At 40.4% G+C, this 18,628-nt stretch overlaps 1 protein-coding gene across 3 annotated transcripts in view; it reads left to right on the top strand.

Moving 5' to 3' along the window:
• Positions 1 to 18,628, top strand: part of LOC148657318 (voltage-dependent L-type calcium channel subunit beta-2-like) — a 168,580-nt gene that overhangs the window by 45,458 nt on the left and 104,494 nt on the right. The window contains exon 1 of one of the 3 annotated variants that reach the window (XM_088643412.1): positions 12,520 to 13,327. The exons of the other annotated variants lie outside the window; for them this stretch is intronic. Within the exon in view, the coding sequence (XP_088499538.1) occupies positions 13,280 to 13,327 (48 nt within the window). The 5' untranslated portion in view covers positions 12,520 to 13,279. Of the gene's footprint in view, positions 1 to 12,519; positions 13,328 to 18,628 lie in introns of those variants that run through there. 3 annotated transcript variants of the gene reach the window in all.

Below are 18,628 nucleotides of genomic sequence, written 5' to 3'. Positions count from 1 at the left end.
GCAGGTAGACCCCAGAGATGAAGCCCTATGCAACTACCTTACAGCGGGGATCCCGACCCGCGATGATCCCCATCTTACGAACATCAAGATAGAGGGAGAACCCATCGAGGCCTTATTGGACTCTGGCAGTGCGGTGACCCTGGTGACCCCTACAATACTTCCGGGAGTACTAGAGATTCCAAGAACAAAGGGAATACCTATTACTTGCATTCACGGGGACACCAAAGACTATCCGACGGTCGAATTGAGCATCTCTACAGAACAGGGGACCTACCGCTCAACAGTAGGAGTGGTTGAGCAGTTGCCATACCCTGTCATACTGGGACGAGACTGTCCCCATTTCCTCCAGATTTGGAACACGATCCAATCAGCTAGGCCAAGACCAATCCCCTGGCCGGAAGACAGTGGTGACGCCCCTGCCGACGACCCTGATGAGACGGACCCACAAGAAAGCGGAACTGAACTTGGAGTTGAGTTTGGAAATATGGAACTACCGAACTGGGAACCCCCAGAACGTCGGGGTAAGTTTGGGACGGCCCAACTAGAAGATGGGAACTTGAGACATGCGTGGGGACATGTCAGGAAAATTGATGGGGAGTGGTGTACTGATCCTAACACAGTGAGTTACCCATATTTTATGACAAAGAATAATCTCCTTTATCAAGTGCAGCAGAAGGGACAGGAAGAAGAGGAACAACTCCTTATTCCCCGGCCTTACCAGATGAAGCTCCTCAACTTGGCCCATAGCCACCTCCTGGGTGGGCACCTGGGGGTAAAGAAGACATCCGAGAGACTCCTCTCTAGGTTCTTTTGGCCAGGGATCTATAAGGCCATTGAGAAGTACTGTCGGGAATGCCCTGAGTGTCAGAAAAGTGCGCCACAACCTTATTATAGGAACCCTTTGATTCCCCTCCCAATTATTGAAACCCCCTTCGAACGGATTGGGATGGATTTGGTGGGGCCCCTGATCAGAACCACCAAGGGTCACCAATATATTCTAGTAATAGTAGACTATGCTACCAGGTACCCCGAAGCCATTCCGTTGAGAGCTGCCACCGCCAAAAACATAGCTAGGGAGCTAGTACAACTGTTTGCTCGAGTCGGAATTCCTAAAGAGATCCTAACTGATCAAGGAACACCTTTTATGTCGAAAGTCATGCGAGACTTATGTAAGCTGCTGGGTATACAGCAGATCCGAATCTCTGTTTATCACCCTCAAACCGATGGTCTAGTAGAACGTTTTAATAAGACCCTGAAAAGCATGCTTAGGAAGACGATGCAAAAGGATGGAAAAAATTGGGATCAGCTGCTCCCGTATCTCATGTTTGCGGTTCGAGAAGTACCGCAGGCTTCGACTGGATTTTCCCCCTTTGAATTATTATACTCTCGGAAACCACGGGGCCTATTGGACGTGGTCAAAGAATCGTGGGAACATCAACCTTCCCCTCTACAAACTATCATTGAGCATGTGGAACAGATGAGAGAAAGAATAAAGGTTATTGTTCCCTTAGTGAAAGAAAACCTGGAGAAAGCCCAGGCTCAACAACAACAAATTATAATAGAGCCAGCAGCCATATCACCCTGCAACTCACAACTGGCAACCCACTGAAGCTAAGCAGGTGTGAGCCTGGTCAGTACCTGGATGGGAGACCTCCTGGGAAAAACTAAGGTTGCTGCTGGAAGAGGTGTTAGTGGGGCCAGCGGGGGGCGCTCACCCTGCGGTCCATGTGGGTCCTAATGCCCCAGTATAGTGACGGGGACACTATACTGTAAACAGGCGCCGTCCTTCGGATGACACGTAAAACCGAGGTCCTGACTCTCTGTGGTCATTAAAAATCCCAGGGCGCTTCTCGAAAAGAGTAGGGGTGTAACCCCGGTGTCCTGGCCAAATTTCCCATTGGCCCTTACTAATCATGGCCTCCTAATAATCCCCCTCTATGAATTGGCTACATTACTCTGCTCTCCTCCCCACTGATAGCTTATGTGTGGTGAGCGTTCTGGCGCACTATGGCTGCCGTCGCATCATCCAGGTGGATGCTACACATTGGTGGTGGTGGAGGGGAGTCCCCATTACCTGTAAAGCGCTTTGAGTGGAGTGTCCAGAAAAGCGCTATATAAGTGTAAGCAATTATTATTATTATTATTATTATTATTATTATTATTATTATTATAATAGGGGAGCAGTTGCGAGGGAATTTCAGATTGGGGACAGAGTACCGGTGCTAGTTCCAACCCCAGAGTGTAAATTCTTGGCATCCTGGCAGGGACCTTATGAAGTGGTGGAAAAGGTGGGGCCAGTCAACTATAAGGTCAAGCAACATGACAGAAGACGGCAGCATCAAATCTACCACGTCAATTTGCTGAAAAAATGGCATGGCTCCGAAGTTCTGCTCACCCACTTTTCCCCAGACCCTCTGGAAGAAGAAACAGGTGCGGTAGCCGTGGGAGACCTGGCTCCGGCACAAAAACAGGAACTACAAGAATTCCTGTCCCAAAACAAAGATGTTTTTTCCCGGACACCTGGTCGAACCCACCTTATACAACATAAGATCGTCTACGGAACCGGGGAAAAAGGTAAGGCTACCCCCGTATCGAGTACCAGAAGCCAAAAGGAAACTGATTAAAGAAGAGGTGGGTAAAATGCTCAAGATGGGAATAATCGAGGAATCCCATAGTGAGTGGGCTAGCCCGATAGTTCTGATCCCCAGGCCGGATGGAACTATTCGATTTTGCAACAATTTCAAAAGGTTAAATGAGATCTCGCGGTTTGATGCATACCCCATGCCCCGTATAGATGAACTAATCGAGCGATTAGGTAACGCTCGATACATCAGCACCCTTGATCTTACAAAGGGATATTGGCAAGTGCCGCTGGCCAAAGAAGATAAAGCCAAAACCGCTTTTGCCACACCTGAAGGACTATATCAGTATAGGGTCCTACCCTTCGGTTTGCATGGCGCTCCCGCAACATTCCAAAGATTGATGGACCGAATTCTGAGACCGTATCGGGATTTTGCAGCCGCCTACTTGGATGACGTTGTAATCCATAGCATGACCTGGGAACAACATCTATATCACCTGGAAGCAGTGACTGGAGCGTTGCGAGCAGCAGGATTAACGGCTAACCCAAATAAATGTTGTCTGGGGGCTAGGGAAGCCAATTACCTGGGTTATACGATCGGGAGAGGATTGATCATGCCCCAAGATCAGAAAGTACAATTAATCAAGAACTGGCCCAAACCAGCTACCAAGAAGCAAATTCGAACGTTTGTGGGACTGGCAAGTTACTATCGGCGTTTCATCCCAGGGTTTGCAGCCATGGCCGCCCCTCTACACGATCTGACAAGATGAGCTGTCCGGAGAAAATAAAATGGACCGACGTGGAAGAGAGGGCTTTCCAAGACTTAAAAGCAGCTCTCACTTCTCAACCCGTCTTACAGGTACCAGACTTCAGTAAGCCTTTCATGGTACAAACTGATGCTTCAGACACTGGGATTGGAGCCATTCTGTCGCAGGAGATTGAAGGACTGGAGCATCCTATTCTGTATATCAGCCGTAAGTTGAATCCGGCCGAAAAACACTATTCCACGATAGAGAAAGAATGTCTAGCAATCAAATGGGCCCTAGACTATTTGAAGTATTATTTATTGGGAAGACAATTTATATTATACACAGATCATGCGCCATTAACATGGATGTTACAAAATATGGATAAAAACGATAGAATTACGCGGTGGGGTCTTAGTCTGCAAAGATTTCAATTTCAGACGGTCTATAGACCCGGAAGGAAACAAGGAAATGTAGACGCCCTCTCCCGAATGCACTGTTTAGTTTTTTCTAGATCGCCCGGGGTCGGGGCTGATCTCAGGGGGAGGGAATGTAAGAGGACACGGGGAAGGGTAATCTCTAACAGGTACTTCCGAAACGAAACGCTGAAAATGCTAGAGATGGACCTTAGCGAGATGGCGGACAAAAAGAATCAGCTGACCAGTAGATGGAAAGGGTCTACCTTAAGAGACAACGAGACACAGCTGAGACGCATCAGGAACCGGGATATAAGTGGCCCGGAGGCAGTGAACAGCGTGGAAGCTGGTAAGGTGAATGCGTTTTGGAGGAAAAGAGTGGAAAGAAGTGGATGTTAAGGATCGGGCTAACGAACGACTGCAAGGAGAAAGGTTTATGATTTTGGATTACGGACACTGGTTTAGGATACATCGCGGATTGTCTTTATTCCGAACTTTTGGAACTCGGAACGAATCGGGACTAAGGGAACGGATTAGGGACTGTATTAGGAAGACAGTTGTTGGAAGAAACGCCACGGATCGGAGGACAGTAAAGTGTGGTGTAAGTACGACCTTCGTTTACATAAACTATTCCCCCGGAGACACCACACTACTATTACAACATAGTGAGGTCTAGGTGAAGATCAACTACTGGATCTCTAAATATGTTCAACCATAACATCTTAAGGGTTACATACTTTTTCTCCATACAATATTGTGCCGTTTCTTCCCCAAATGCAGTGTTGACTTACCCAAGGGTTCTGTAGTCCTAACACAAAATGTATGCTTTTTATTTGGGGGGGGGATACAGACACAAAAAAGACACAAAATAGGCATTGTGGGTCTGAGACATTGCAGTTCCTCGAGGTCTTTCCTTTTTACTTTCTTAATATAGAATGGAACAGGAGTGGCAATGCTCAAAAACACCTAGTACAATGGTCCGTGGATGTAGATGTAAAGCAGGAACCCCTTGATGATAAAGATATGGATTTCCTCATCCAGACTTAGGATCCATTGAGCTCACCAAACAGTTTGTCATTTTTGTATCATTTTAGATGCTTTGCTGCAGCATTGACTCTCTAAGTATTGACTGACTTCAAAAGTTTCTCCTCCATATAAAATGCTTGCTCAGTAGGATTTAAATCTGAAGATTGACTTGAACAGTGTAAGAGTTTCCAATTTTTTGTCAGTGAACTCCTTTGTTACATTTGCTGTATGTTTTGAGTTTTTTGAAGAGACCTCAAAAGGTATACAAATGCAGTGCATTTCAAAAGTATTCAGACCCTTTAAAAGTTTTATTTGATTTTTCTGAATTAGAAATGGTACTTACACATGGTAATCCAATCAGTTTTTTGTATTGTAAATTTACATGCTCAAACAGAAAATCAATAAATAAAATAATAAGACAGAATTATTTTTCAACAGATATTTTGGTAAAAAACTAAAATGTGCTACTTGCATAAGTATTCAGACCCCACACATTAATATTTGGTAGAGCCACCTTTTGCTGCATAAGAGGTTTAAATCTTTTGGTTAGGTGTCTACCAAATTTGTACATTTATTAGAGTAATGTTTGCCCATTCCTCTTGGCAGATTTGTCCAGCACATTCAAATGTATTGGACAACTATTTCCCCTGTACTTTACTCCATCCATTTTTTACTTCACTTTTAATAACATTCCCGGTCCCTGCTGATAAGAACGATCCCCTTAGCATGATGCTGCCACCACCATACTGTATGAGTAGTGTTTCTTGGGGCATGGGCAGGGTTACGTTTATGCCACAAATAGCACTTTGAATTTTGGCCACTAAGCTCTATGTTGATGTCATTTTACCACAAAACCTTTTCCCAGATCTTAGTCAGATCACTCTTTTTGCTTTTTGTCAAACTGCAGATGGGATTTGAGATGGTTCTTTTTGAGTAACGGCTTCATTTTGCATTCTCTCATACAGGCCAGTGTTATACAGAGCTCTTGATATATAGTAGTTGACTAATGCACCTCTACTGCACTCTCAACCACTGAACTCTGTAGGGCTTTCAAAGTGACTACTGGCTTCTTTTGTGAGGCTTCCCACACAAGTCTCCTTTTGGTTCAGATGAGTTTTGAGGAAGGACCTTTTCTGGGCAGGGTGGTATGATGCGTCTTCCACTTCTTGATTATTGAACCATTAGTGTTTACTGAGATATCGAAAAACTTTGATATTTTTGCACCATTTTCCTATTCTGTGCATTTTTTAACAGTCTATCTCTTAGTTTTCCTTAGAAATATCTTTAGTCTTCATTTTCATATCTTTCCTGCAGATTCACTGCCTGACCAATGATCCCTAAACAGACTTGGTTTTTTATCCAGTAAATGTGACAGTTACTGTAATGGTCAACCGGCAGAGCCCAATGATAAGGCAATTATATCCTTGTTAGGCCAATTCCTTTCACCTGCGTAAATGTAGTGACACCAGACCGTAGGGATCTTAATAGTTATGCAAGCAGCATATTTCACTTTTTCACTTTAAGATATCTTCTGACAAAAAACTAATTTTATGTTTTAAAATTTTCTGTTTGAGCATATTAATTTTTAAATAAATATACTGATTGAAAAAAAATGTGTTAGTATCATCTGTAATCCAGCAACATTTGAAAACTTTTAAAGGGTATGAATACTTTTTCAAGGCACTGTATTTTTTTAAGTGGACCAAATATTCCTGTAAATGCGAGGATTATTTAAGACGAGCGATTAAGATCCAGAGGCAGTCATACCCAGACCAATTGTAATCCATAAAATGTTATGCCAAAGCTCCCAACCTACTAGCTCATGAATTCTGAATTTGACAGAAACATTTTGTCTGCCTATCTAAAATCTGTTTTTCCACTCAATAAAGGAACTTTTTCAAAATGACTTTGTTTAAAAAAGACAGTCAAAATTATAGCATTGTTGTGCCAGTATGCTACATTAGAATTTAGTTCATTTGATGTTTTACTGTGTGTAGTTCATAAAAGAATGTCGCATTGGAACTCATTAACCACAACTGAGGTTATGGAAAGATCATTTTAAATTATTAACATTCCTCATCGAGATACTTGGTCTTAGTACATTCTGCCTCCTGACTGTTTTTCTTTTCTTGGTTTGTGTTAGATTATCCAAATGGTATGCTGTGTACAATGGCATTTTCACAGAATAAACTTTAGTTGAGAGCTGGAAAGCCTACTGTTACTATAGGAAAAATACACTTCCCAGAATTTGGGTTTATCATAAAACAGCACAACAGTTGTATCTTTATCCTAAGAGGGGCATTGTGTGAAATGTAGCCTAAAGAATTAGGCATAGAACAAGGTGTCCTGGATGCGATGCCAGTCTGTTGCAGGGAACACACAAATTCACTCACATCATTTGAGAGACTCTAATTAACCAGGACCACAAGAAGAAACCAGAAGTTCTCAGAAGAAAAATAATGTAAACATTGTGGCAGTTTGCAAACTCCACATAGACCCAGACTCAAATCCTAAGCCCTGGAGCTGTAAAGCAACAGAGCTATCCAAATGCTTGACTGTGCTTTTGAGATCAGATACTATAAATGTAAATTGTAAAATACATTAATATTTACACCAGCAGCCATATCACCCTGCAGCTCTCAGCTGGCTACCCACTGAAGCTCAGCAGTGATGAGCCTGGTCAGTACCTGGATGGGAGACCTCCTGGGAAGCTATGGTTGCTGCTGGAAGTGGTGTTAGTGGACCAACGGGGGACACCCACCCTGCAGTCTGTGTGGGTCCTAATGACTCAGTATAGTGGCCGGGACACTATACTGTAGTGGGCGCTGTCTTTCGGATGAGGCGTTAAACTGAGCTCCTGACTCTCAGTGGTCATTAAAGATCCCCGGGCATTTCTCGATAAGAGTAGGGAGTTACCCCGGTGTCCGGGCCAAATTTCCCCCCTCGACCTTTACCATGGCCTCCAAATTGTCCCCATGTACTGTATGATTGGCTTGCACTTGCCCTGCGATATCTTTTCCCAGATCGTAGGAGGGCAAAGAGTTTATGGGAGGGGTGGGAGGGTTCATCTGCTGTACTGGAGGTCTTGTGTAAAAAGCGTTTGTGATAGGTGACAAAAATGGAAGGGAGGGAGGCTCCAATGATCTTTTCAGCTGTTCCCACAATTTGTTGTAGGATCTTGCGGTCTGAAGCGTTACAATTCCCAAACCAAACAGTGACACAGCTGGTCCAGGTGCTCTCAATGGTGCTTCTGTAGAAAGTGGTAAGAATAGGCAGGGGTAAGGTTTGCCCTCCTTAGTCGCCAGAGGAAATAGAGACGCTGCTGTGCTTTCTTGGCTAAGGAGGTGGTATTGAGGGACCAAGTGAGGTCATCTGTAATGCGTACATCAAGAAACTTGGTGCTTCTAACGGTCTCCACAGGGGAGCCGTTGGTGTACAGTGTGGAGTGATCAGCGTGGGCCCTCCTGAAGTCAATGATTATCTCTTTTGTTTTGTTTACATTAAAATTAATTTTGTGCACCAGTCCACGAGTTCCTCCACCTCCTCTCTGTATGGTGCCTCATCGTTGTTGCTAATGAGGCCCACCACTGTCGTGTCATCGGCACTCTTGATGATGCAGTTTGAACTGTGCTTGGCAGTACAGTCATGAGTCATCAATGTGAAAAGCAGTTCACAAAAAACAGTTTACACATAAAACTGTATTTTTTCTGGATGCTACAGGAATGCTACTCTACCATTCCAGCTTCAGCCTTCACAGCCAAGGGGATTTAGAAAATTGTTCTGCGTCTTTGGAGTGTGCAGTACATTGAATCATTTCAGAATATAATACACTCAATGTCAACAGTGTATATAATTATAAAACTGACATTGGTTAAGCAAAGGACATACTGTACTGTACATGAAAGTGCTTAGACATTGAATTGTTGAGGAAGCAGGACTAGGCATTACACATTTTATGTTTTCTTACATACATGTAAAAATCAAAATCAAGTGTAATTTTGTATCTTCCTCAGTTCATGTTTTTTTTCTTAAGTGTATAAATTGTCTCGGGACATCTGTTGGGAGGTAATGTATAATAAATATAATGGTAAAAATCACCCAAAATCTCCAAATATATTAAAACATCTCCTATATGGTCAACTATGGGGATTGTTTAGAAATATCTGACATTTAGATCTCAAGTTGATAAATTAATAAAGGATAAAGTCATCAAAGAATCCTGAAATAGAAAGAAATTGCATTCAAAATATCTGCCGTCAGAACTGTATTTATTTGAGGACAGCACATTTTTTATTTCTTATAAGAGAATTTTCTTCCAGAGTCTGGGGAAGCTACAGCACTTGTATTTATTTAGCTGGGTTTCTAACTCTGTGAAATGACGTCAGTCCTATGTCACAGGAAAGCACTGTAGTGAAACAGCTCCTGTTTTCAACATGATGATTTGTTACTTGAACAAAAACCAAGACCAAATTCGTATTGTTCTTAATGACTGCATCGGAAGAATATGTAGCTTACCATGGAAATACTGTATCTGTAGAGGAAATCTTTAGAACAATTTATAATACACTAGCTCAAAGAATGTAGAAGGCCACACCTTCATACGCATTCAGTTGTGATGTGTATTCATGTGGATAAATCATCTGTACTCATTCCTGATCTGCTTTTTGTTTTCCCCATCACAACATGGATTGTGTTAATTGGTGTGCAAGTGAATGCAGGCGTCAGTAGAACATACTGTAGCAAAGTAAACAGCAAATTGAACTTGGAGCCATCATATGCACTGTGGGAGAAAGAATTCAACATCTCTGGGAAATTCAGAAAAAATCTTTACTTCTGTAAAATTTGCTCAGTTGATCAAAGTATACAGTGCCTTGCGAAAGTATTCGGCCCCCTTGAACTTCAACCTTTTGCCACATTTCAGGCTTCAAACATAAAGATATAATTTTTTTATTTTATGTGAAGAATCACCAACAAGTGGGACACAATTGTGAAGTGGAACGAAATCTATTGGATTTTTGAAACTTTTTTAACTAATAAAAAAATGAAAAGTGGGGCGTGCAAAATTATTCGTCCCCCTTGCGTTAATACTTTGTAGAGCCACCTTTTGCTGCGATTACAGCTGCAAGTCGCTTGGGGTATGTCTCTATCAGTTTTGCACATCGAGAGACTGAAATTCTTGCCCATTCTTCCTTGCAAAACAGCTCGAGCTCAGTGAGGTTGGATGGAGAGCGTTTGTGAACAGCAGTTTTCAGCTCTTTCCACAGATTCTCGATTGGATTCAGGTCTGGACTTTGACTTGGCCATTCAAACACCTGGATACGTTTATTTGTGAACCATTCCTTTGTAGATTTTGCTGTATGTTTGGGATCATTGTCTTGTTGGAAGATAAATCTCCGTCCCAGTTTCAGGTCTTTTGCAGACTCCAACAGGTTTTCATCCAGAATGGTCCTGTATTTGGCTGCATCCATCTTCCCCTCAATTTTAACCATCTTCCCTGTCCCTGCTGAAGAAAAGCAGGCCCAAACCATGATGCTGCCACCACCATGTTTGACAGTGGGGATGGTGTGTTGAGGGTGATGAGCTGTGTTGCTTTTACGCCAAACATATCGTTTTGCATTGTGGCCAAAAAGTTCGATTTTGGTTTCATCTGACCAGAGCACCTTCTTCCACATGTTTGGGGTGTCTCCCAGGTGGCTTGTGGCAAACTTTAGACGAGACTTTTTATGGATATCTTTGAGAAATGGCTTTCTTCTTGCCACTCTTCCATAAAGGCCAGATTTGTGCAGTGTAAGACTGATTGTTGTCCTATGGACAGACTCTCCCACCTCAGCTGTAGTTCTCTGCAGTTCATCCAGAGTGATCATGGGCCTCTTGGCTGCATCTCTGATCAGTCTTCTCCTTGTCTGAGCTGAAAGTTTAGAGGGACGGCCAGGTCTTGGTAGATTTGCAGTGGTCTGATACTCCTTCCATTTCAAGATGATCGCTTGCACAGTGCTCCTTGGGATGTTTGAAGCTTGGGAAATCTTTTTGTATCCAAATCCGGCTTTAAACTTCTCCACAACAGTATTACGGACCTGCCTGGTGTGTTCCTTGGTCTTCATGATGCTCTCTGCGCTTTCAACAGAACCTTGAGACTATCACAGAGCAGGTGCATTTATACAGAGACTTGATTACACACAGGTGGATTCTATTTATCACCATCAGTCATTTAGGACAACATTGGATCATTCAGAGATCCTCGCTGAACTTCTGGAGTGAGTTTGCTGCACTGAAAGTAAAGGGGCCGAATAATTTTGCACGCCCCACTTTTCATTTTTTTATTAGTTAAAAAAGTTTCAAAAATCCAATAGATTTCGTTCCACTTCACAATTGTGTCCCACTTGTTGGTGATTCTTCACATAAAATAAAAAATTTATATCTTTATGTTTGAAGCCTGAAATGTGGCAAAAGGTTGAAAAGTTCAAGGGGGCCGAATACTTTCGCAAGGCACTGTATAACATATCCATTATCTGCTTGATGAAGGTGGTTTTAAAATGTCTTTAGAAAGGACAGGATTTGAACATTAAAATTGAAAACACATATGCATAGCTCTAGTCATGGAGGGGAGCAGTTTGTTTCTCGTTTGATCTTTATGGCCTTACAGAACTAATCATTAGTTTAAGTGGACCAATTTATCACTTTTCATAGGCATTTGTCTGTTAACGACTTAAATTTTACTTCTGAACCTTGCATCTTGGGGTTGTGTTTTAGCGTGTGACACAGAATAAGAGAATGGTTTTCAGTAAGGAATGCCTCCAAAATTTAAGAAAAATAAGTTTTTAATATTGCATGAAAACATCAGAATAGTTTCCCCAGTATATGCTACAGTATATGTTTATTTACATCGCGAATAGCTGTAATGATTTGTTCAGTTAATATTTGCAAAGAATAATAAGGGTCTTTGTCACTCAATTTTTAAAGTGCTAATTTAAGAATAACACTCTGTATATTGTAATGTCCCATTAGTGAAACATATTTTCTTTTAATAAATATTTTAAATATTTTTGTACAGAGAAACCAAGAAATATTGTAGTGTAATGTAGCATATTGTCATCTCTTTAACATACCGCTGTTTCCTGTATATTGTAATAGTATAATATGCTCTCATAAATTATTGATGACTGCTTTTAAGATTTTGTTTAAACTACATATTACTGTGTGACTTATTATTCACATTAACAAAAACACATACAGTACTCAATTTTTATTTAACATTCTAATTTTCATTTATATTTTACCAGATATTGATTGAAAATACTGTAGAATTCAGTTGTTCATTTATGGGGTTCAACAGCTGTATAAGCTTGATTAATATATGCCATAGTCCATTTAATAGCATATTGATTTGAGCTTTAACCTCTTTCGAATACATAAGCATAGTGTGCATTCCCATGTTTAAACTTTTCACACATATTGGAATTGCATTAATTAAGGGTAAGTATTAATTAAGTATTTTGCTACTTGATTTAAACCCAAATAATGGTGTAGATTTAAAATATATAAAACCTAAAACATGTTTTTTAGGGTTTTTTTAATTTAATAAATTGATTTATCACTCCATTTTAGTGTCTATTACAGGTCTGAAAATGACATTAGCCACTCCTTGCTCTTCACAGTGGGGTTCATAACAAGCATGTGCAGCTAGAGGCACATTGAAATTCTAGCTGTGTATCTTCTGTGCTGCTGGCTACCTGTTCTGGTATGCAGGGCTGTGACAATAATGAAGGAAGAGGAATGCGTGGCTGCAGTTTTCTGCAAGCAAAGTGATTCAGGTAATAAGGATGCTCTGAGCTGCGCTGCCAGGAGGAGAAGTGAGACACGTACAGCCACCTAAAACAAAGCGGGTGACTCTTTTGCAAGGAATCATAGTGAATTGAAGTAAGAGCTGCATTGTCTCAAGGGACAGGAAAATAAGGATAAATGAGACATTCTGTCAATATGGTGATCAAAAACCATTGAATCCAGGAGGCTGGTTTGTGTACTTGTGAAAAGGTCTATAGTAGCAGTGCCAGAGCGAGACTTTCTAGTGTCTGGGGAAACGGTTTGCAGGAATCACAAATGACATTTTCTGTTGTGCATCAATTTTAGATCCTGGCAGAAGGTGTTAAAGAGACAAAACAGATAAATGGGTGCACATGAAGAATCACACAGATCAGGGGCAGGATGTTTCTGAAGAGATTAAAATGATGCTTTGTGCTGGCGTACATTGTTGGTTTGCATTGGCACAATTGTCTCGGGACACAAGAGGCTACCTGCTTCTCCACGGAAGGGTCCATCTGTCTAGACAACAAGTGAAAAATATCCTCTAAACCAAGGAGATTTGAGGACACGTCTTTTTCTTATTTTTTACATTTTTCTCCTTCACCCTTGGACTGAAAGGTGTGAAGGCATGGACAGTGGTTTAGAGGACGCTGCAAAACAGACTCTAGTTCTGTGAAGCTGCAGTCCGATTTCACTTTCTTGCCCTCTTGATGCATTGCTGTGGACTGGGACACCGGCGGAGAGTACAGGTTTCCTATGTGAGTACGGCGTGTTATTTTCTTTTATTTTACTGGGACACAAACGATGAGAGATGAATGCATCACATTACTTAGCATGTCTAAGATGCATGTCCTCATTTTACACTTGTAGCTGCAAACTAAACAATAACTCAGCAGTATTGCGAGTGGTTGATTTAATACCACTGTTAAGAGATGAGATGAGATCACTTTATTGGCCATATACTGTACAATTTTTTGTATTAGGAATTTGTCTTTTCACTTACCCCAGCTTGCTCTCTCCATGAGACTTACAGACTGGGAGAGAAGCCTGAGGTCAGAGCGCAGGGTCAGCCATTTATATGGCGCCCCTGGAGCAGTTGGGGTTAAGGGCTGGATGTCTGTAAAATACAGACACTCATTCTGACTAAAAGTCTGCCTTTCAGTCTTGGTACATGTGGTGCTATTTCCAGTATTATCTGAAGGCTAAACATTAGTGATATTCTTTGTTGATTTTAAGCTGTTTCAAGTGATACATAAAGCACAAAAATGTGTAAAACAGTAAAAGCCACTATTATGCAATTCTGTACCAAGGTCTGCACTGTACAAAATTTACAATTTTACAAACAATCAGATGGCTATCATTAAAAAAGGAAAAACAAAAATTCTGTTGATGATTTTTATAATTCTTAGAATTCTTTAGTATTAGTCATTTATTATAGTAGCTTCCTGCACCATCAACCCTCCTATTGATTTATTGTCCCGTGACTGTTCAGTAAAGGGAGCTTTACTGAAGAAATTTGAAATTACTCCTGAAGGAGTTAACCCTTCTTAGAATTACAGGCCAAACAATGCTGGATAACTGGTGATGCAAGTAAAGAATGAAGAAATGTAAATACAGATCTGATTGCCAAGATGGGTTCTGAGTCATTGCTGTATGTGATTAAACATTAGGCTGTGTCTGAGGTAAAGTAGATGTTAAATATTGCTTGCACTGACCTTGGACTTGAGAGAGCTCTTGCAGACTCTAAGAAATGGCATTGCACCCATTCACCTCTCAGACTTACAAATTACTTAATGCAATTTCATGGTTGAGATAAATTTTACATGAGTGTAGATGATGCCTGATCCCTGCCTTAAAGACATTCTTGCAATATATAGTCTAAAGGGGATAGTGGAAAAACCAACTGACATCACTTTGATAGCAAGTTATATTTCTAGTAATGTTGTCCTTATTCTGACAATGAAATTACACATTCCTGTGCCTACAATAGCAGGTATCAAGGAGTGAGCTTGTCCATGAAGACATTTCCAATGGCTTACCAAAACCAAATATATTGTTGTAATTTTTTTTAAAACAAAATTTCCAACAAACGTACAGCTGTATATGGTGACTTTAGGCTGAGCTTCTGAGGCCTGTCTCATCCTCAGAAATCAAGACTAATCCACAAGCTGCAATTTTGTGCCTGATCGAAGTTTTGAGAACAAATATCCTGCTTTTTCATAACACCAAATAAAATATGTCAGCGTTTACCACCTAGCTTCTTTCAACCCCTTACAATATTGAAAACAATATTATTACCCCATTATTAGTTTGTGCATAGACGTGACCTAAGTTGACGTATATTTAAAGTTTTTTCTACAATAATGTATGGCATTGACAAAAATGAGTAACGACTGTGCTATAGTCCCCTGGTGTACGCAAGGTTAGTAATACTTTTGCATAAGATCAATATTCCTTATCTCCAGGATTGCTTCTATTCCTGGCATCTCAGCTGTGTTTATGAAGTGGGAAGTAGGTTTAACAGGAAATGTACAGTGAAGCAGAGCCCACAAATCTGGTCTCCTTTCTGGTCCCCTCACATGTGTAGAGCTTCTTTGCAGGGAGTTTCCTAGAGTTTTCACAGGGTCCACTAAAACACTGAGGCCTTCTGTGAAACATTATCAGGACAAGGACTGCTGGTGCACAGTGAGTAAATAAGGAATTTCTAGGACCATTCTGCATCCAGAAACTGTAAACTGCTGACTGCCTGGTTCAGTCAGCAGTTAACCCCCCTCAGGGTAACAAACAACATGTACAAGGCTGTACTTTTTTAAAATTGGGTTAAAGTAAAATAATTGTTTAATTTATCTGACCTGCATCTATCTGTCATCTGTCATAATACATTTTCAAGCTCAATATTTACATTTACTTTTATTTAATTGGAAGCAAAGTTTTGCCGTGGAGGAAAGTGAGTTTAAAAATACCCCTGTAAATTTACCTATTATCCTACCTGTATGTCTTTGGACCAAGGGAAGAAACCAGAGCACTTGCAGGAAACCCACACAAACACAGGGAGAACTCCACACAGATAGCACCCCAGGTCAGGAATTGAAATTCAGGGCCCTAGCGCTACAAGGCATCAATGCTAACCATTTTGTGCCACACAAGATTTAATCTAAGTATATAAAATCTTAAAGTCTATAGACAGGTTAAACCCAGGGGACCATTTCACACTCAGTAATAAAAAAAGGACAGAACAAGGTATCATCTGAAAACTTCAGAGGAATAAATTTAGGACAGAAAATCGGAAACTCTTCTTTACTTAAAGGGTACTGGTAAATAGTAGTACCTGATGCAGGTTTCCCCAGCAAGCTGTTTCACAGCCAAAAGTGGCCTACCTTTTAATTGACATTTTCAATAGAATCAAAATCTGAAAATGTATCCCCTGCTGGACAAGGGTTATCTGAGAAGAGTAATTGAGTTTGAAAGTAGCTAGCAAAGAGAAACTGCACTAATGTAGTAGAGAAAGCATTAAGGTTAAAAAAAGAGAGCTACTTACAATATCTCAGAACTGTTAAGAAACATCTCTGTCTACCATCAAACACTAGATGTCATTGCTGTGCAAGTATAACTTTTAATAACAGCATTGCCTTTAGTTGAGAAAGAAATGTACTTTTTCTTGTGCAGCAAGATGGAGTTGTGAAGGGCAAATATCCTAGACAGAGGGTTACAGATGGAAAATTTCAGGTTTTCAGATGTTAATCTAACTAATACCTGAGCAGACTACAGAAACAGATCATTACATTACTCTTTTTTTAACATCTACATTTAACCATTTTTTAAAATAGTTCAGTAAATGCAAAAGGCAACTATCTGTTAAATTATATGCATGTTTTTGTAAGTGCAGAACCAGAGCATATTTACATACAGTACATCATTTTAAGGCATTTACCAGGCACCTATTGTAGCCATTCTTTTTATAATTTAAATAGAGTAGTTACACTAAAGCATTTAGTAGATCTAAAATACCTAAACCTGCATATCCATATTATTTATCTGTGCATATGCAGTATATTAAATAATTTAAAAAAAGAATGCGTAAAATATAGTTTTGAAATTATACAATTCTACTATTTTGTAGTTATTCCATCTCTTTGTAAATGGGTCTGAGACCTCTATTGTTGAATGATTATCACTTGCTGTGCTGTCCACTTCCACATAATACAGCAGATTCTCCCCAGATCCACTAAAATGTTAGAGAACCACTGATCAGGTTACTTATCCCTTTGAATATAGTGAAGTCATTTTTTTGTGAAGTAGAATGTGCATTATCCCACTTAGACACTATCTAGGCTGTCCTTCCAAACCGACTGTGAAACCGTTCTGGGACGCCTCTGTGAAGCTAAAATTTGTAACTAACAGTTCCAGTTTCCAAGCAGTTTTTGGTGTAAATTTGAAAGATTTGCAAATTTTTATGTCTGAGATGCTCAACCTCTATCACTAAACAGGCAGCTTCTGGCACTGCTTTTGAAAAAGTAGCTCAGGTAATGTGATGTCTTATGTTCCTTGTCTTAGTATGCTTCTGTTCTGTCTTTTTTTTTCTCCTTTGTTTTTTACTAGAATGCTGTAATGTACTGTACATTGTGTATTTCTGATGTGTATGTATAATTCTAGATTTTCTTTTGTGTTTTCTCCTCCTTAGGGTTGGGGTTTAGTAAATAAAAGAAAAATAATTGTTCAAAAAAAGTTCTATGTCTGAAATAGGAGTCACTGTTCACACATCAGCAATCCACATATCAGGTCCAGTGGCCTATTTAGGTGAGTAGATAGATATAAAGCTTATTTATTTCTTATAACTGCTTAAAAGGACTCATTTTAAGTACAGAACATCTCATAGGATAGACATTTGCCATAAGGTTATATGGTATAATGAGACAAAAATTCAACTTTCTGGCTTTATTGCAAAAAGGTACATGCGATGCAAACCTACCTCAGCACAGCACCTTGACAGCGCCATCTTATCTGTCAAATCTATGGTAGTAGTATGATCATGTTACAGGGATACATCTCATCAGAACGGACTCTGAGCAAGCTGCTGACTCAAATCCTAAAGTTGAGTATCCTGCTGAATACTGAAATTCTCAGTAAATGTCACTGTTCATATCGTCTTTGCAGGTTTTGGTGGACAGTGTCAACAGTGTTCAGTGTGTTCAGTTTGGTGTTAATTTTGAAAACAGGTAATTTGAAAAAGAAACAAACACTGCATTTTCATAAAATGTACAGGAATAAACACTTATAAAGCAGTACATTTGTAGCAAAAAGACTTTCTTCAGGATATGCCCAGTTTTGTAAACAAAAAATGATGTCTGGTCCAAAGAGAGCATTAGACAACAATTACATGTAAATCCCTCTTTGAAAAATGGTCCATGAAGTTCACCCGTAGGTTTCAGCAAGAGATTATGGGATTATCAGTGTAATATTTAGCAATTTTTGACTTAACAAAAAGCTCTTGCTTTGAGCAAGATATGGGCAACACAACAGTCCATTTTCTTAGTTGTTATCAAAAATAAAATAAATCTAGATGCTGAGAAAAAACAAAGTCCACCACATTGCCACACTTCATTATAATTTCCTATACTGGTCTCCTGAGGACTGCCACTGTAGCAGACTAGGTTAAGGGTAAATATGTTGAATATCATTAAACAAAAAAGGAAGCACCCTCAAAGGCAGTATCTGGTTGCTTGTCCTTGTGCATTATTTAGGATCTGATGCAGTTGCTGTTTCAGTGCTGGGCTCAGATAAAATTGTACTAATAAAATTCTATGTATATATTGTAATGACCGCGGGGTTCGGCTCAGAATGGAGCAGGCATGGGACTCAGGAAAAGGGGTTAAGCGGCACATTTATTAACCAGAACCAGGGAGAGGTGCACACACAGGGACAGGGGTTACAGCGCTGCACCTACATTAACACACACACACACACGAAGGGAAGAGGTTGTCTCTTAGCCTCCGTCCCACTATATACAGTCCCATAGTCCCACCCCCAGGTGCTGTTCTCAGCCCACCTCACATGGTGCT

The sequence above is a fragment of the Lepisosteus platostomus genome, chromosome 8 (genome assembly GCF_059453375.1).
Source record: "Lepisosteus platostomus isolate fLepPlt1 chromosome 8, fLepPlt1.hap1, whole genome shotgun sequence".
NCBI lineage: Eukaryota > Metazoa > Chordata > Actinopteri > Semionotiformes > Lepisosteidae > Lepisosteus > Lepisosteus platostomus.
This window is presented reverse-complemented; position numbering and strand designations above follow the sequence as displayed.